The sequence below is a fragment of the Sander lucioperca genome, chromosome 9 (genome assembly GCF_008315115.2).
Source record: "Sander lucioperca isolate FBNREF2018 chromosome 9, SLUC_FBN_1.2, whole genome shotgun sequence".
Lineage (NCBI taxonomy): Eukaryota > Metazoa > Chordata > Actinopteri > Perciformes > Percidae > Sander > Sander lucioperca.
This window is the reverse complement of record NC_050181.1, coordinates 1,323,899-1,343,384: the sequence shown is the minus strand read 5'-3', so window position 1 is coordinate 1,343,384 and position 19,486 is coordinate 1,323,899. Positions and strand designations below refer to the sequence as shown.

General features: G+C 39.8%; 2 protein-coding genes across 2 annotated transcripts in view; one reads left to right on the top strand and one right to left on the bottom strand.

Moving 5' to 3' along the window:
• The window catches only part of astn1 (astrotactin 1), a 522,070-nt gene that overhangs the window by 26,758 nt on the left and 475,826 nt on the right, over positions 1-19,486 (bottom strand). The window lies entirely within an intron of this gene.
• pappa2 (pappalysin 2) overlaps positions 1-19,486 on the top strand; it is a 92,213-nt gene that overhangs the window by 23,387 nt on the left and 49,340 nt on the right. The window contains exons 5-13 of the mRNA XM_031287689.2: positions 956-1,104; positions 4,053-4,192; positions 4,563-4,716; positions 8,475-8,667; positions 9,749-9,882; positions 13,839-14,021; positions 15,053-15,356; positions 18,332-18,460; positions 18,564-18,649. Coding sequence (XP_031143549.1) covers positions 956-1,104; positions 4,053-4,192; positions 4,563-4,716; positions 8,475-8,667; positions 9,749-9,882; positions 13,839-14,021; positions 15,053-15,356; positions 18,332-18,460; positions 18,564-18,649 — 1,472 coding nt within the window. The remainder of the gene's footprint in view (positions 1-955; positions 1,105-4,052; positions 4,193-4,562; positions 4,717-8,474; positions 8,668-9,748; positions 9,883-13,838; positions 14,022-15,052; positions 15,357-18,331; positions 18,461-18,563; positions 18,650-19,486) is intronic.

Sequence of the window (19,486 nt, the reverse complement as noted above, 5' to 3'; positions counted from 1 at the left end):
CAAAATCTGATGAAAATCTTTTAAACTGACCTTTGTTGATCTGAAATGAAGACAGATTCAGCAACTGCATGGCCTATTTCTCACTTAAAATGTTTTCAGAAACACGTTTCGGTGAACTATTTTAGTACAATATGAGATCGTATTCTGAACAAGCCACCATGACAGTCTGTCTTTGAATTTCCAGAGAAATGAGACCCACGTGACACGTTTGTCCAATCAGCTGCCGGTTTTCATTTGTGGGCGACAATACAGATTAGCGCCGCCTGCTGTTATGGAGACGTATTACTTCTCGTTGCTTTGGTGTGTTCCAAGGCACTTTTTTGACCAATTTGGGGAGACTGTTCAGCCCAACTGCCTTTTCTGCCGACGTTTGGCCGTCATCTCTGTGTGTCTGGGCCTTTACAGAACTCTGTATCAGCACTTTCTACCAATATATATTATAGTTGTGACATCACAACCGTACGGAAGTCCTGACGGCACTGTTTCTGAAAACGCCTGTGTGCATTTCTCTATGGATTGAGCGTTGTGATACTTTCACAGTATTTCAACACATTCTCACTCCCATCGTGTACAATTCGGACGTTTGGTCTGGTGCCTTTAGTGTTGTTATTGACGCTAAAAGTCTCCTTTAGTACTACTACTAGCTACCGTTGTTTCTCTTAATAATATGTCATCTTCACACGCCACAGAGCTGCTGTTCTGCCCGGTGCGTTCCATACACACGCTGAGGGGTGCTTATTGTATCGTATCTGACACTGAGAGACACTGACCAAGCGTCTATTTTACGAGTTGGGAGTGAGAACGGGTTGAGTATTTATATTGCAACCTCAACCTGATTTATAATAATAAAGAAATATATGGAAATCTAACTTTTTACAATATGGGACCTTGGAAATTATGATAATAGTATTCTATGTCTAATATTTACATGTTTTCTCTTTTTTAATTTCTGCAGGGCCTATATGAGTGTGAAAGAGCTAAAGGAGGAGCTACACCTGAGCGGCACTGACACACTCAATGTTTTCTTTGCCAGCAACTCGGTGCGTGAAGAACTGGCAGGAGCTGCAACCTGGCCATGGGCAAAGGAGGCTCTAACCCACCAAGGTAAGTTAGATTACATCTAACAATTTGTATTTTAATCTTTCTTTTTCTTCTCTCCTCCTTTACCAATTTGACATTATTTTTGTCTTTATTTGATCCTGTTTCTCTTTCTGTGATTATCCATCCCTTCATCTCTTTACTTGCCCTCCATTCTTTGTTGTCTACTTTGGTGGTATCCAAACGAGCTGGGGAGAGCAATTGGAGCTGGCAGAGATTTTCCCGGCACATTGCCTCTTTCCTCTTCTAATCATTAGGCTCCTTTCCACTGGAAAAGGCTTATCAACCCAACAACAGCCAAACAAACAAACACAAGCAGTGTGGGCTCGTTACAAGACTTTTTTGGAGAGTTTTTCCTTATCCTAAGCGAGGGTTTTGGGAGTTTTGATATTGGGCTATATAAATAAAATTGACTTGACCATTGTGGGCTCTGTACCATTGTTGCCACCCATGCCCACGTGCCAGCTGTTCTTTTATTTATTTATGCACTTTTCTTTTGCTAGTACAAAGTAGTGAGACACATGGGATGTACCTCCAGTGAAAGCATTTATCATTTTAAGAAAATGTCTCACTGGAAGAATTTACATGGCCCTGTAATAAACAAAATGTGTGAAATACTGTTACATTTCCATCACCTTGTGAATCCCTGCATCAAAAAATGTGTCTGTTCACTACCAGTTGAGTATACTTAGTAAAGTGGATACTTAAAGAAATAGCACATTCAAGCTTTGTCTTGTTTTATTTAAAAAAAAACTTAAATAAACATATTACCCTACACAAATTAGTGATGAAATGATTAGTCAATTGATGTTACGATTGACAACTAATTGATTATTAATCGTTTAATCCATTGGAATTTCTGCTTTAATTTAGTTTATATAATTAGGAATTTAATACTTGTGAATTTAGTTTGAAGGTCAGTTTAAATACGGTGCTCAGTTTTGTTTCGACTTTATTTTCACTTTGAGCTCTGGTAAGTTCTGCTGGTCATTTTTTATTTAGAAATTTTAAAAATAACAGTAGACTAAATTGATAATTGAGGAATTAAAATCATAACTGGTTGATTCAATGACAGTAATTATTTGCTGCAACCTTATAGGCAAAACATGCAGGTGAAGTTTTATGTCCACAATGCACACATCAAATTCGCGTTGTGTCTTCCAAAGACATTTTTGTTTAAAAGAAATAGCATGAAGAAATGTCAAAAATGCACACACAGATTAATCAAAGCAAAACCTGCACTATTAAACAAAAATAACGTTTATATATTAGCACCAGCATTTAGCATATGAGTTGTCAACAATGATTTTGAAAATTAGATGCAAAGAAGAGTTGTTTTTACTTCTTTTGACTTCTTTGGTAGAACAGAGGAGAAAGACGGCTCTTTGCCAAATTTATTTATTTATTTGTGAATATTCAGATGTATTTTCTCATGCCACCACTAGAGGAGCTGGACATCTTAGGCATGGGGAGTACACACTGAACAGCTCCCTGTAAACACATTAGAGTTAAACTTTTCACTGGTTTTATTGTGCCCAGCTTTTGTTCTAAAAAGCTATAATTCCATTTTGGGGTAATGACATCCCTTGTTGTTGTTTCTTTGGAATAGAAAATAACTGATAATTATATAACGTAATATGTTGTTGTTTTGTAGATGAATGGGCTTGAGAGATAGCTATTAATTTAAATAGGAATACTTTGATGCTACCAGTTCTAATGTCAGAGTAGATGCTATATTTTTGAATGAAACTGTTGAATTTAGTTCTCTACTGAATGTCTCCCACATGACATTTGTTTCAGTTGCTCAGCATCTGTCCTCTTTTTAAAAACGTTAGTGGATGACATGTCGTCTCTGGAGGCCCTGTTTTTTTAGTGTCTTCTTATTTTAATGTCTTTATTGTTCTATTTCTTCACCACTGAATGCACTGTTTCTAATTAGGGAACCAATAACTTTCATGTCTGTTCTTGATTCTGCGATTATCAGCATGCTGCAGAAAACCTGTTTATCCACTTAAAGGCCATTTTTCTAAGAATTCACCATAGCCCCAAAACTATAGCTGATTTTAAAATTGTTATATTTGGAACACGTTGGTAATGATTTGTAATTTTATTTAGTCTTTAATTTTCTAATTCAATTTGTGTTTTTATAGTACAAAATGTCCACATCCACTCCAAAAACACATACCTTGTTGTCCATGGCGCATGGACTAACTTTATACCAAATTCAAACATAAAGATAAAGATGCTGGCTTCACAATCCTACCTACGGCACCTTTAGGACAGTGGTGAAAGGTGTCAGCTGTTAGGAAAAGGAGGAAAAATGGTGAATACAAGGTTTCTGCAGAGCATTCCTTTATATTCAAGCAAGAAAAAATGGCCCATTGCACCCGTAGCCACCTTACTGTATCCTGTTTCTTTTTCTGTCTTGTTTCTGGTTTATAATACTAAAGTTTTACTTCACTCCTAATTGGTTTTAAATGTCGCAGTACTTAGTCTTTTTACAATGGAGGTCTGTTTCTCTTTTGGAAATTCTGTAGCAGAGAACATCTGGAGTTGAATAGCCACACAGCTGGTAGTTAGAATCTGGACTTTGACAGCAATATCACATTTGTTTGCTATCTGTTGTTTTTGTTGGGTGCTTCTGAAATCTTATCAAAAAACAATCCTACATGGGTAATAGATCTGAACACGGTTTCATGTTTTTAGGCACGGAACAGTAGCTGAGTCTGGGGATTTCCTATTATTTATTGTGTTGCCAAAGGGCACTAAACCTGTTCGCCTGTTGAAGGTGTTACAGTCTTGAAAGAGAGTGCTATTTTAGATTTGAACCGTGTTAAGGCTCACATAAATTTTCATTAGAAACTAAAACTATATTTACTTTATTTTATATATTATCAAAATACTAAAATGGATATATATATATACACATACTGCGAACTATCTTTTGTACTCAGGTGGGATGGTACTAAACCCGTCCTACTTCGGTACCATGGGCCACCACAACACCATGATCCATGAGATGGGCCACATCTTTGGACTGTACCATGTCTTTAAGGGAGTAAGCGAGCGAGACTCCTGTGATGACCCATGTCAGGTAGGACTGTTACATCTTTTCCTCTTGATGATACTTATGTGACAAAGGGGACGAAGGTCTCTATGCAAAGCTGTACTGTATTTACTTTTTTTTTTTTTTAACAAATGTTATTGTTCTGTGTCATACAGTTTATTGCCTTATCCAAAATGCTACTTTATGTGGGAAAGTGTCTTTCTTCAGTCGTCATGTCTACGCTTGCAATGTGCTTTATATGAACCTGGTGATATTTTCAATTATTTAAACGATACTTTAAGCAACAACTAAGAGGGGGTTGTCTGTGTACTCTGCCGTCTGTAGACATGCCTCCCTGGATAGAGCGTTTCACTCTCCTGTGATCATTTGAAAGTAGTTCTGTCATATGCACTTGCAGGAGACCACCCCATCCATGGAGACAGGAGATCTATGTGCTGACACTGCACCAACACCCAAATCCAAAGCGTGTCACGATCCTGGAGCCGTCAGTGATACCTGTGGAGTCGCTATGTACCACAACACACCTTATAGCAATTACATGAGTTACACAGGTACAGTCAATAAACATTCTTTACTTTCCTTACTTGTAATTAACAGCAGGCGTACTGTCAGACATCAATTTTTTTTTTTTTACGTGCAATATGTAATACTGACAGCTAGTGTTTCAAATAGTTACTGCAGTACAAATTCAAAATACTGGAGAGAGTCGTCTCCCCCGCCCGCTCCTCCACAAGACTCAAAGTTCACGGAGGTTGCCAGGCTGAGACCGCAGCATCCACAACAATGTTGCTAGACGCTTGTCTCACATAGCCAGACATTACTTCACAGCACAGCGGAGTAGCTAACGTTAGATGATGGCTATATTGACAGTCATAAAAGCGCGTGCTCACGCGGAGCTCTGTACCCAACTGACAGACACACTTCCTAGGCTTAAAATTACGGCAACAATAGCTAAACACACTGCAAACTCACGGTCCTCTCGTCCCGATTTACAGCGCCCCTTTCTTGGCTTAAAATAACTCACCATTGTCGGCTACGGCCGCTGAACAGGCTACGTTAACGTTAGCAGTTAGCAGGGTTAGCATGGCAGCATTAGCAAGGACCAGTCGGGATCACTTTGCTGGCTGTGTCTCAATTGTTTTTACAAGTAACCAACTGGGGTACTCAAGCTATATAATTCAATGTGAGTACACACATGTTGAAATGACATGAAAGTCCCGTCCCTTGCAGCTGTGATAAATTAGCCTGAAGGTAATGCTTAGTGTACCTGTTCAGGAGGAAATTAGCCAACTCCTTTTGGGCTCTGAGCTGTCTCCATCTTTCGAATACATCTCCAATATTTACACGTAGTTTGTTACGTCTCTGGTCACGCAACTGTTAGAAACATGCTGGTTTTTTTTGTAGGTCGGGTAGAATCTATCTCCGTTGATCCTGTATGCATTAGCATTGTTGTCAGAAAAGATAGTATTTTAACTTAGCATGTTTCCTTAATATCTGATGACGCATTGGGGTCATTTTTGGATTTATTACAGTAAATATATTACATATTGTACCTTTAATGTTAGTTAATAGGTTATATATTTGTTTGCTTTTTTATTGTTGTCTGCAAGTCTTCTCTGAAGTCTGCTAGTAATGCTGATCTCAAACTATGCCATGTGGGGTCTTTGAGGAGGGGAATTTGAGGAAATTTGTCCTGGAAAGGCAAGTCCCTGAATTTGAATAGTATAATAGTATATAATAAAAAAGTATATAGTATAATAATTTGTATAGGAAGGTGTGGGAGCCCTGTTTGTAATACACAGCCACACAAGCAATACAATACCATGTATACTGCACACAAATAACTAGCATTACTTTTGCATTTTTGTGTGTGTCTCAGCTGTTTTAGTTTAGCTAATTTCATAGTATAATGTGCTTACCTTAAATAATAATAATATACATTACAATAATAAATTATTGTCATAATTAATCTGACAAAACTGAGTTAAAATGAACTATTTCAGATGTCAGTGTATTTAGATAGTACTGTATTATCATGCTTTAAGTCAGGAAAATGAGGGAATAGCTTATTTTCACATCTGAATGTTTTTGCTCCGACAACCTGCACTTAAATGTGTCATTGTATCTTAAGAGCAGAATGATATGATCGTTTTAGTCATTTCATTGTCTGATATACTCAAATTTAGTTGCATGCACTCTGAAAGGTTCATTAAGGACATTGCTGTTGTGTTCGGTCCGTGTACTTGGTGGCCAACGGATTTTCGTTTTGAAAGGAAAAAAACAAAAACGAAAAACGGCCAGTTTCCCAATTACCATTAGTAAATAGGAAAACAAAAAACGGAAAACAACCCATTATTCGTTTTTTTGTTTTGATATTAAAAAACGGAAAACGAAAAACAATCTCGTTATCCGATTGTCTTTGATGTATTTGTAGATGGAACTCGGAAATTAAAATACGTGTGTATAAGTCGTATTCCTTAATTTTGCATTGGTATTTTTTTCGTGACCCGGAAGTTACTCCCGCCACGCCAAGACCCGCCCTTCAATAGCATTTATTGGCCTGTAAGATCCGTTCTGTGGATGCGCATAATTACGTAGTAGAAAACTAACAATGTCCCTGTGCGATTTGTAACTGTCGGTACACGATCCGTTCTGCCTGCACGATAGACTGTACATAAGTAACATGTGTCAACACTTTACGACCAAACATTACAACTTTTTTATTAAATCTTTTTTTATTAAATCTTTATTATACAATAGTCATAGCTACAAACATTCGAAACTTGTCACTGATCCAAAACCGTGTAGCGACAGCGTTGTTGTGTTGTTTACGTTAATGTTTTTACCTAATACTTCGTCTTGACTAATAACCATAGACTGTCTATTATTAATGCGATGAAGTGTAAACGTACATAAGTGTCCTTTTGAAGATGGGATGACAGCTCTCCCAGCCACCACTGCTGTATACCACTATAGTAGCTACATGCTAACGGCAGTAAACACTATAGTAGCTACATGCTAACGGTCATCTTAGCTGGCAATGTTGTTAAATTCTCCCCAATTCCGGGTCACATTCCTGCTGAAACATGTCCGATTGTGTAGTGTTTGGTCTGCGATTTTTGACGTTAGAAAGTGCTGCTTCGTGCCACTACAATCTAACGTTAGCATACTCATAGCTAACTATTGTAGCTGCATGCTAACGCGACATAGCGGAGCATATATAGCTAGCTATGTACGTATATAGCAGGACTTTGTACCGTAAAAAATCACCAATAAAGGCTTCTAAACCAAATACTAAACAAATACAAATACAGTAAAGTGACCGGAATTAGGGGTGAAATGTCCAGCATTGAGCTACATAATAGTTTGCTAGGAGTATGCTGGTCTCTCACAGAGATCTCATTTGTAGCCCTGTTTTTACCTGATACTTTCATAAAAGTACAAACACATAAAGTGAGAGGTATACACATGCTTAAACTTTATTTAAAACATGGTTAACCTGAAGCAGGACGGAGTCATGACTTATAACACCAAAGCAAGGCTTCTAGCTCAGGCTAGCTAGCGTTAGCAAATTACCTTCAAAGTTGTAAAGAAATGACGAAACGTAAAATTTGAAGCCTTTATTTAATTTGCTACATGGTGTTGTACTGGATGGCCGGACGACCCTCCGTATATCATTAACAGATACTTTAGGCAACTCCAGCAAACACCTTGTAAACTTCATCTTTGCCATCATAACGGTCTACTGTCACTGTCTAATGTTTTCTTCCGGTAACCGGGAATGTCCAAACATCCTTATGCCAATGCGTGCATAGAGCTGTGAAGTTTGCCGGTGCTCGCGCAAGCGTAGAACTGATCAGGCAGTACACAGAACGGATTTTACAGGCGGTACAGATCGGGTACTGACAAAGGAATAAGATTTATACACACATTTTAATTTCCGAGTTCCATCTACAAATACATCAAAGAAAATCGGATAACGAGATTGTTTTTCGTTTTCCGTTTTTTAATATCAAAACAAAAAACGAATAATGGGTTGTTTTCCGTTTTTTGTTTTCCTATTTACTAATGGTAATTGGGAAACTGGCCGTTTTTCGTTTTTGTTTTTTTCCTTTCAAAACGAAAATCCGTTGGCCACCAAGTACACGGACCGTGTTCACAGGATGTTATTTCACCTCCTCTCCTCACGTCTACAATAAACCTAATTATTTTCAACCATGTGATTAGCACTGAAATTAGATGGAGGCTTGTGTTTGAACCTGATTCATTATGATTGCCTTGACTTTGTATTTTCATTGCACCAAATCAGATGACAACTGCACCAACCATTTCACTCCCAACCAAGTGGCCCGGATGCACTGTTATCTTGACTTAGTCTATCAGAAGTGGCTGATGGACCAGCAACCTGCCCCTATTCCTTTGGCCCCCATAGTGACAGACCAGAGTCCGGATTCTGTCTCTATCTATTGGCTACCGCCTTTGAGGGGACCACTGTATCAGAGGTACGATTGCATGGCTTAATCCTAATTATTTACCTCTTCAAGGTATACACCAAATTGAGTTTTGTCTGTTGTCTGCACTTGTCTCCTCATCTGAATGCTAATTCTACCACAATCCCAACCGTTATTGTGGACAAATAATGCATGATTATAGTGTTCAAACATATTTAAAAAAAATAGTTGAATCTCATCTGATCCCAAAAGATCTTTGGGAAATATGTTCACCTGGTCCTATGACTACTTTAGTGATAGAGGCGCTCTCCAAGTCTTGCCAGAATAAGGCTGCATTTTTTAGCCCGATTTGGAGCCTTTAAAAATGACCTGATGTTGTTGGCCCAATGTAACATGTTCATGTACTGTTGCTACTGTAGCCTCAAATAAACTCCTCCACAAGTCGGCAAATTCAGAATTTCATGTTTTTACATTCAAAGCTTCTATTGAGGTTTTGAGTGAAGCTTGGAATGTCTGTTGTCATATTTTATGACGTCATTAACCCCCCCCCACCCAAAAAAAAAGACAAAAATCCACGAACAGAATCCTCAATTTGGATAAAGTGGTTCATTAGATTAAATGTTAGTATTTTTTTTTTTAAATACATTTTCTTTAAAGAATATAATTCATTATTTTCATCAACCTAAATACATGCCTGCAGGATAATCCAATATGGGCATAAAATAATGATGAAATGATAAACGACTCATAGCAACATTATGCTACAACAGAAAAAAAAACGCTCTGGCGTTATTGGAAATGTTTGGATCACACAAGTCGGAAACAATCCTACGCAGCCATCACTGGAATCTAATTCTACAAATAGTATAATACTAATAATATTAATGTAGCCTAATCTTTATCTGCAACTGTGCAGAACAACTGGGATCAAACAATAAATAGACATGCAAAAAAAAAAGGTGGGCAGCATTCCAATGTTGATTCAGAATTCAAATGTCAACATTATGAATGAAGCTTCGAAGCTTTGAAATATTCAGAACAGCCCTACTTAGAAATATATTTGCCTTGTTGGGACAAGCAAAAGACAAAGTGTGATATCAGTAATCAGCAACTCTGTTTCCTTTTGTCCCAGCTCCTCCATCCATGTGTCTGGTATCAACTGTGGAGACTGTGAGAAAGACGGTGTTTTCCACCAGTACGCCTCCGAGGCTACCTCACCTCGCATCTGTGACACGTCAGGCTACTGGACACCCGAGGAGGCAGTTGGTCAGTCAAAAATCACTGTGTGTGTGTGTTTGTGCATATGTGTCTAAAACAAGGATGATTATTTTCTTTTTAAATGCACCAACAAAATCTAGAATAGTTTTTCAGGATATACTTCTTCTTAATACAATCCTTCCTCAAACCAGTGTAAGAGATTGTTGGAGCTGTATGTAAAGCTGCGACTCAATTATCGTTTGTTAGTGATGAATTACTTGATAGACATAGATTTTTTTTCAACTACTGGAATTCATTCAAATAAATAATGCCCAAGTTGAAACCCGGTAGTGGTAAATGATTGCTCATCTTTCATCCTAAAATCTGACTAAGTTAAGTTCTTCGTCCGATAAACCCTTCTGTCAACAATTATTGACAGTGAGGAATGTGGCGGTTTCAGGTTTGAGTTTGTGTCCTTGAGTTCTACTTATGTCTCTTGTTTCCACAGAGCAGATCTACCCCCTCCCCTGCAAACCACACACACACACACACACACACACACACACACACACACACACACACACACACACACACACACACACACACACACACGTCTCTTCCCTGTAAATTTCAGGTGCGTGCAAGGCTAATGGCTCCTGGAAGAGGAAAAAGCAGAAAATCATTAAATGATAATTGCACTCAGCTACAGACCTCTCTCTGTCTCTGTCTTATTTTAGCCAAAGCGAGAACAAGGATTATTAGGCAAACCGTCTACTCTGGGTAATGTTTGGGTGCTGTTCAAACACTAAACCTCAGTCATAAACAAAAAAAGCACCAAAAAAGTGTATCTTGTAGCACTGTACTTTGAAACATAATTCTTCATGTAAGCACATGGCCCTTGTTATTCCAATCATAATTTCTACAGCAGCCTGGTTTCCTTTGCCATGACATATAGGGTGAGGGGAAAGAATCAAAGAACACAAGAAAGCAAAGAGAGAGAAAGAGATATACAGAAAGAAAGAACGAAATACCTTACAAACACAATAACACTTTCCTTCTCTTCCGTGGAAACTCTACCCAAATATGTGGAAATCCTCTGCTGGAATTTATGCTTTGAAAACAAGCGGCGAGGAGGAACAGGGGGGATTACGGCTCCCTCTCTTTCGCTGCGGGGATCATAATGATGATAAAGAGTCAATTACAGTCTTACTCTAAACAGTGGTATGCACACAGCTGAGGAGACAGCCAGTCTGCTGGCTTCCCTGGCTCCCTTTTCACTTTCCCACTTCTAAAGACAGATGCTGTGCGGGGTCACTTTGTCAGCCAATGCAGATGGGCAATATTGGCTTCAGCAGGGAAAGTGAAAGGGGAAGTTAGACAAATTCAATGCGGATATCATGGCTGGCAACACAAAACACATTTAAAAGTTTAATGGCAAAACACTGTTTTTGTTTTGCAAAATTGTCCTTCAAAATGTTGTCTGTGCCACAGTCTTGACTGGTTTGAGTTTTAAGGCACAACTCGGCCTGTTTCAGAAGCTGGCGCTCATGTTGAGAAGGATTAGATTCGTTTTTGTGCTGCATTAAAGCATTAAAGGCAGGGTTGGTAACTATTTCCAATATAAAAAAAAAAAATCATATATTGTTTGAAAAGGTCTTTACACCCCGACAGCAATAAATAACTTAAGGGCTCTAAAAAAAGGAGCGAAAAAGATCCGTCATCTGTAGCTGCTTTAATCCTGTAAAAATGCCCACCAATCAGTGTCTCTCGGTCTCGCGAACCAATGAAATGCCTCCTTGACCTGCTGCGCATACTCTACCCCTCCTGTGTACGAGCCTGAGCTCAATGCGTGTCGTCACCACATTTCTAACAGAAGTCACGTTTGTTTAAAATATTTGGTATGATAATATTATCTGTTTGCTTACCGGTGAATGAGACATGAAGTAAAATTGCGGTCCTTTCTCTGCTCTGAAGCAGCGACGCAGCGGAGCTCTTGCGCGTCTGTGTGTGGCTCAGAGCCCCAAGGGCAGGGGGAGGGGTTAGACCGAGCCCCGAGGAGATGCTACTTTCAAATCTTGCTAGCTTTTCAACATTACTAACCCTGCCTTTAAAGTGGTTTATAATTCAAAATCAGAAAATTTAAAGTAGGTGCATCCTGTTGTTCAATGTACTGCATTTTGCAGAGAGTAGATGAAAGGCATGACAATGTCAATACCTGTACAGGGGAATGGAAATCCAACATCGCCGTATGGTATGCGTCAAAACAGCCAGGGAACAGGGATGCAAACAATTATCCATATACTTGATCATCCACTGGAAATATTAAAGCTACAGTTCTGGTTCACGTTTATGCCTATTTGGGCAAATCTGGACATCATTTACCTGGCGTTCTTTGTCTTTTTTTCACAGTGGGTGTGAAATATGTAACACCTCATTAACATCCTGATTTTATTTGGCTTTCTGAGACACAGCTGATAATAAAACTACCATAATGGGATTCCGTTGTAACAATGTAACAATTAAAAACTAATTTTGCCTGGTGTCATGGTGGTTACGGCTGCGTTGGCCATATTTTAAGTAAGAGGGCATGAAGCTTTTTTTCTCAACTGGAAAATTCTGCTCTCTCTTTCTTGTTGCTAATGAGAACGAGTTTGCTGTTAGCTGTTAAAAGTAATACTGATTAATGTGATAAATTGGCCACTACTACACAGAAGTGGACAAGACATGTTGAGGACAAGGCAGGACACCACAGAAATAAGTTAACCTATCCTTACTGGGAGTATTATTTATTAAGACTAAAAACTCAACTAATCTGCTTCATCAGGACTGTGGGGGTGTGTTTGATCAGATTTGATTGGCAGTGACATCTCTCTGGCAACATGAGGAAAACATTCTCCAACTTTCATCATATTCAAATATTGCTACATTTTGTTAGGCACACAGAAATACATGTCATCATTTTTTTTTCCAACTGAGCCTCGTTACTTCATACCAGCGAGAAGAGCACTGACACAAATAAAATACAGAAATGTCTCAGTTGAAATTACCAAAATGGTCCTAATTTTGGTTGAAGGTTGTGTATTCATGTAGGATCCCTTCCTTTATAGTAATGAACTGATAGAGAAAATACGTTTTCAGTGCCTTAAATAGTTCAGAGTAATACCAGCCATGCGATATGAGATAAATGAAAGAGCAAATAGTTGGCAATTCAGAGTTATCCAAGAGTCACTGTCCACCAAATCTAATACACAGGTTAATGTTAGACTGCAACACACACAGCCTATGTACTGCTGTGTATGTGTGTGTTAATAGAAAATGGAGATCCCCCCCCCCCCAGGAAAATCCTTTTCCTGAATCTTTATTCAGTGAAAGGGACTCGTGCCCTGTTAAAAATGGTTATGTTTTGCCAGTAACACAGTTATTCAGACTCATGCCTTAGCCTTTACAGTGCAACTACAGTCCCTTACTGCTGGGCAAAGAGCAGCTCCACTCGAGAGAACAGTTATTAAAATGGGAGAGGATGTTACTCACATATTCTTCCCAGACTTGTGCGGCAGGTTTAGCCAGTAAGCAAAGACAAGTCCAGTATGTTCAACCGATTAGGTTCGAAAAGGCTTCATCTTCAAGGTTCAAGGTTTTAATTTATCATTTGCACAGCAATTACAGGGAAGGAATGGAAATCTTAGGTCTTAGCCTCCCTCCAACAATGCTAATAAAATATGTATAAGCAAGAAAAGGAAGATCACATACGTGCCAACAAAATGAGGATCTAGACACAAATTAGTGCAAGTTAAGATAGATGTCTGAATGAATGAGAGACATGTCAGTCAAGTGCCCTGACTGGTCTGATCTATCCACTGTCAATGGTTTTCTATTTTCATTTTCATGGCTGAATCAGGATTATGATTGGGCTATACATGGTATGTTCCCAGCTTTTGGGGTTATTGAATGGATGAAGTCATTGAGAGCCCTTTGCAATACATGAAAACCATTGTGTGTGTCTGTGTGATGTCATTGAACCCCAGGCCCCCCTGATGTGGAGCAGCCCTGTGATCCCAGCCTCCAGGCCTGGAGTCCTGAGCTCAGCCTTTATGACACTAATGTGACCTCGCCATGTCCCGACACGGAGGGCTGCACCCTCACACTAAGGTTCCTCCACCCTATGGTTCCACACGCACTTACCCTCTGGGTCACCTACATCTCTTTAAGTAAGTGTAACTTACGCAAAGTGAATCGCAGGGTCAACCATTGTATAGCACCCCTGGAACAGTTTGGGGGGTTTGGTCCATGCTAAAGGGTACCTCGGCAGTGCCCAGGAGGCAAACTGGCACCTCTCCATACATGGTCCGTACGGGGACTTGGACCGACAATCCTCCTGTTCGAAAGCCAAGTCCCCTACAGACTGAGCTACAGCTGCCCCTAAATGCTATGGGCCTTAGAAAGAGCAGCATGACTGTGAAAAAGCAGTGTGCGGTTGGGAAATGCAAAAATAAGTGTTGGTTGCTGTGAAACCCTGGGAGACTGGAAACGATGAGGGTTATTAAGCAACGTAAACACAGCACGTGGCGTAAAAAAAGAGGTTTAAGAATTTTAAGCATTGTTATTGGATGTTGCTTATAGCAAATATGATCCTTGGGACTCATACAAAGTCCTAAACCTTTAAAGGTTCTATATAAGACTTTAAGAACCACTAGACATTGCACTTGAGCACCAGCATCTAAGGCCAAAACAGACAGGCGCGTCGGCCACACCTCCCCCCTCCCTTCGCAAGAAGAAAAGCCAGCTCAGAGTCATGTTGGAGCCCTTTAGCAGCTCATAGGGCTCTCCATCTCAAAAACGCCAGATCAATGTTGACTCTGCTCTTATCTCTCTAATTTCCGAAAGCTTTTTTAGCCGAAGAACGTGTTTTCTTCGGTGGAGGAAAATCTGGAAGTGTCTTCTTTAGCTGAATGCTTCAAACTGCACTCGCTTTTACAGTGCTGTGTGGGAGGTCATTCTCTTAGTCTCTTTATAAATGTGAGGGGTAACTGTGCTAATCAGAATGATTTCAAGGAAGTTGCTCATGAGAAATGCTAGAAAACCAGTTGTCATGTACCATTGTACAGGAATACATGAATATGTGTAAAATTCTGGTCTCCAGATATAACCCTTACTCTGTTCAGTGTAAAACACAGCTGGACAGTGAAGTTCAAAGTGACAGAAAACAGCTAACATATCTGTCTGTATTTCCTTGTCACAGACAACCCAGCCATAGCCGACATCGAGCTGATAACAGACACGGGGAAAAGCATGAACCTCGGACCCCAGCACGTCTTCTGCGACATGCCCCTGACCTTGCGCCTCGACACCCACAACGCTGCCATCACCGCCATAAAACTCTGCACCTTCGATGAGAAGATGGAGATTGACGCTGCCATGTTGTCCTCAGGCCCAGGCAGCCCTCTGTGCACCGGCTGCCAACCTCTGCTGTACAGGATTCAGCGGCAGCCGCCCTTCACCAGCAAATCCCCCTCACCTCAGACCCAGCAGACATTCACTGACAGGTAGATGCTGAATGTTGTGTTTGTAGTTTTGTCTTTCATTTACTTTCTTTTACTTCAGTTAAGTTTTAGTAAAGATCCCCTGACGGTCATGTTTTCAGTGTTATTTTGTAATAAAAGCTAATTTCTTTGATTTACTCTCAGCCCTCTAGTACACTACACACATTATAATAGTGACCCCAGCTTGAGAATAAGACCCAAACAGGTAGAGGTAACCACAATATGTAATGGGAATTGAAAGGTGTGTTCTGTCCAAACCACCCTAAAATACCCTGGATTGCCCCTGAGGCAAGTTCCCGAGTCTGGTTTTCTCTCAGGTGTAGATGAATATTTATAACATGGAGGCTGTGCCAACTACTAAAACTGGGTACACACACACAAACACATGTAGACACACACATACTGCCTTGTCAGACATCAGCAGCCACAGAGGAAAATAAGACTGAGGGTAAAAAGAGTTATTTAAGGCCGACATGGGGAGTTTAAGTTCCACAGCATACCTCTGTGACTGTGTCCTTAGATCTGCTAATCCAAAGTTATCTGTCACTCAAAAGTGTCTGGTTCTGTTTGAAAAGCTCAGAAGGCAAATGTTTCCAACATGGGGATGCTGAGCTGTGGCCACTGATCCAAATCTGTTTCAACAAGCATATACTCAATCAAAAGCACGAGAAGGTTTCGGGGCTAAGTTGAATAACATTGTACACTGTCCTGTCTCATATTGTGGCATGTCGAAATGTTTACCAGAATCCAAATTTAAAGCCATAAGCCTTCTTTATCTTACCAAATAGCTGCCAGGATATGACAGTTGTGTCATATGATTGCAGAACATTGTGGGTTTCTGAGAAGCTGTTGCTATTTTACAGAGCAGGGTGGATGTTAGGTGGACACGGCTTCAAAAACAGTTTATTTTTCAGGGAGCACGTCTTGTATGTTACACAAGCTGTGTCTAAGTGCAAAAAGATGTAAGAACCAGTGGGAATTGAGTTATGTGGGACTGAGGAGGGCAGAGAGGGGTTGATGTAAGGAGAAGAGAGTGTTTGAGAGCAATGAGTTTGAAAAAGAAGGGAGAGGGAGAAAGGGAGGGCGGGATAATAGAAAGAGGATGAAAAAGAAGAGAGGGGGTGAGACAAAGGAAATTGGAAAAGATATAGATAATTGTTGAGGGACACAAAAGTGAAAGATACTGGAGGAGAGGTAAGGAGAACAGCACATCAGAGGTTAGGAAACGTAAGCAGAGGCATATCTTTTTTAGAATATAAACAAAATGTTAGCAGTCGAGGCCATGAGCACAAGTGACTGCTTGGATGTGATCCTTAGCTGTTTCCTCCGGAACCCGCGCCATGCCACCTGCACCGGCACAGGCTGACGCAGAGAGGGAAAGATGGGTAAAGAGGACTAGAAGAACTGTTCAATTAAACAAAACACTTTAAAATGTTTTGACTTTATCAGGTATTCTGTCTCTAATAATGAAGTTTGTTGTATAAATAAAACAACACAAAAGCTGAGCAAACAAACGATCAGAACTAGTTAATTATGTTGTCCTAACCCTAACCTGTTGGAAATAAAAACATTTTATAGTTTGGAACCGCCACACTGGAGGCGGGGTGAAACACCTGCGTCGAAGTCTGTCCCTGTTGATATGTTTCCCCTTACCTTACCTTACCTTACCTGAACCTAACCTTACCTGAACCTAATTTTATTCCTAACCCCAACAGCAAAGGCAACGATCATTCTTACAGGATACATCTGAATGGGGAACAGACAGCCATCATAGGGAGTGGGGAGATGCAATATTGTTTAAATGTTGGGATAATGGTGCACATTTTTAAACAGTCTCTCCTGAAAGACATTCATAGTGTTGAACTCGCTTGTTCACATGAAAAGGCCCACAAATATTTGTATAAAGAATGAAAAAAATGTAGCTAGAAACCCTGGCTTCTTTTCACCGTCGCACATCCAGCCAAACACAGCATGAAGTGGGTGTGAATGTCAGATTGTTAGTTTCAGAAAGTTACAGAAATGCACCCCCCCCCCCCCCCCCCCATTCTAACAAAACTAAATTGCTTAAGAATTTTTGTTAATACTGTTTAGTAGTTTAAGAGGGAATTAGGCATGTAGTGAAGACGTGCAGAGTGCAACAAGAGAGAGGAAAAAAGATTATTTAAACCTCGCCAAATTTGTCATTGAGAGCCCAATGAGGGCAGAGAGGGAGAGAGCTGTGGCAGAACGGTGGAGGATATATCCAAATAAGGATTCAGTAGATATATATAGGGAAGGAGGGAGTTTTTTTAAATTCTTCCATTTCCTTCTCTAATTCATAATTAATGAAGGAAATTTGTAGAGTCTGCAGAAACTGGACAGTAGTGAGAGATCTGTGTTCTCCTAGTTAACTTTCGCACAGTAGATCTATGCTTGGAAAACAAGGAGGAGGCTCTTTTTATAGACACAGCCCACCAAAACAGATCAATAGTCCCGACACTGGAGCCAAGGTATCATTACACACACTTCCTGCTGTAGGGCTTTAAGGTCATGGGATACTGCAAGGTTATCGATAGAAGCAACTAAGTTCCAGTTTTGTTGCGGTGATCCCATGAGCCATTGTTTGCAGAATCCATCACGATTAATGCAGAATTGATTTGTTGGGGGGACATACTGCAAACACAATGTTTCCTCTCTACATGGCACAAAGTAAGCAATGATGCAAGAGAATTAAGTCATTATGCATTATACTGACACCAATAACCACAATACAGTAATTCTTTCTTATTTTGTCAAGTATTGAATGAGTCATTGGTATCAATCAACAAGCCTGTAAAGATTATATGATCAGTTTTACCACAGAGCAGTAAAAACCTGCTTACTACTCCTCAGAAGAACATAACAAAGTTTGGACTTCTATTTAATACTTTTATTCTGCCAATTATTATTATTTCTTCTTTACAATTTGAAGCAATCACAAAATCATTTCTCCTCTCCAGCTCTGTAAGGCAGGGAGACAAGTACCAGTACACAATCCAAGTGGAAGCAGACGGTCTCCTCAGCGACCCCTCCTCACCTCTCCTCTACACACATGGGCAGTCCTACTGTGGAGATGGCCTCATACAGGGGTCTGTGCACTTTAGTGGATATTTAAACATGACTAATTACACGTTGAAAATGTAGATGGCATAGGAAATGAAGGTGATGATGATGATGGTTCTCTCTCTGTAGGACAGAAGAGTGTGACGACAGTAATCTGTTGGATGGCGATGGCTGCTCTAAGAAATGCCACATGGAGATGGGCTTCAAATGTAATGGTGAGTGAGTCCCATTCACTCCACTGCAGAAAGAAACACGTCTCTTGGTCTATCTTCACACACACACACACACACACACACACACACACACACACACACACACACACACACACACAATGTAAAACCAAAAGCATGTTGAGCAACACATTTGTTTTTATTGTCATACATCAAACCCACCATCTCTGCCCTCTCTTACATAGGAAACATGAACACCATATACTGTAAACGTTTAGTGTAAAAGAGCAGAAATCTTTCATTTATGCATGCAGCACTAATAAGAAAAGAAAAAAAATCAAGCCAATCAAATTTAATTTACAACACATAAAAGCTTCTGGCTTGAACTGATTCCACAAACCATTCATGTAGCATCACCGCAACATAAGAGAAAACAGATGAGCCGAAGGGTAAAAAGTAAGTTTTTGCTTTTCTAAATCACAAGTCTTGTTTAGAAATCTGAATTATTTTGACATTAGGCTGGCAGAAAAACACCAGAAAAACACTTTTCAGCAGTAACTGTTCAGTCTCAAAACATGTCAGGCATGCTTCTTTATTAAATAAGTCTTGGCCTTTATAAGATTTCAAGCAATGTATACAGGCTTGGGAATATTGATAAATGAAGTGTATCAAAGATCATGTTGTGGTTTTGGATCAGACACTTGCGAAAATTAGCTGACAGTCGTGTTTGAGACACTGTTGCCATTTTTTGTTTAGTTTGATATGTTTTATCGAAAGTAACACGTTTTTCATGATCAAATCTGCAACAGTCAGCCAGATCTCCCCCAGTGAGAGAGATCATAACCAGCTGTGAATCCTTGGTTCTTTTGCTTCTTGTTGACC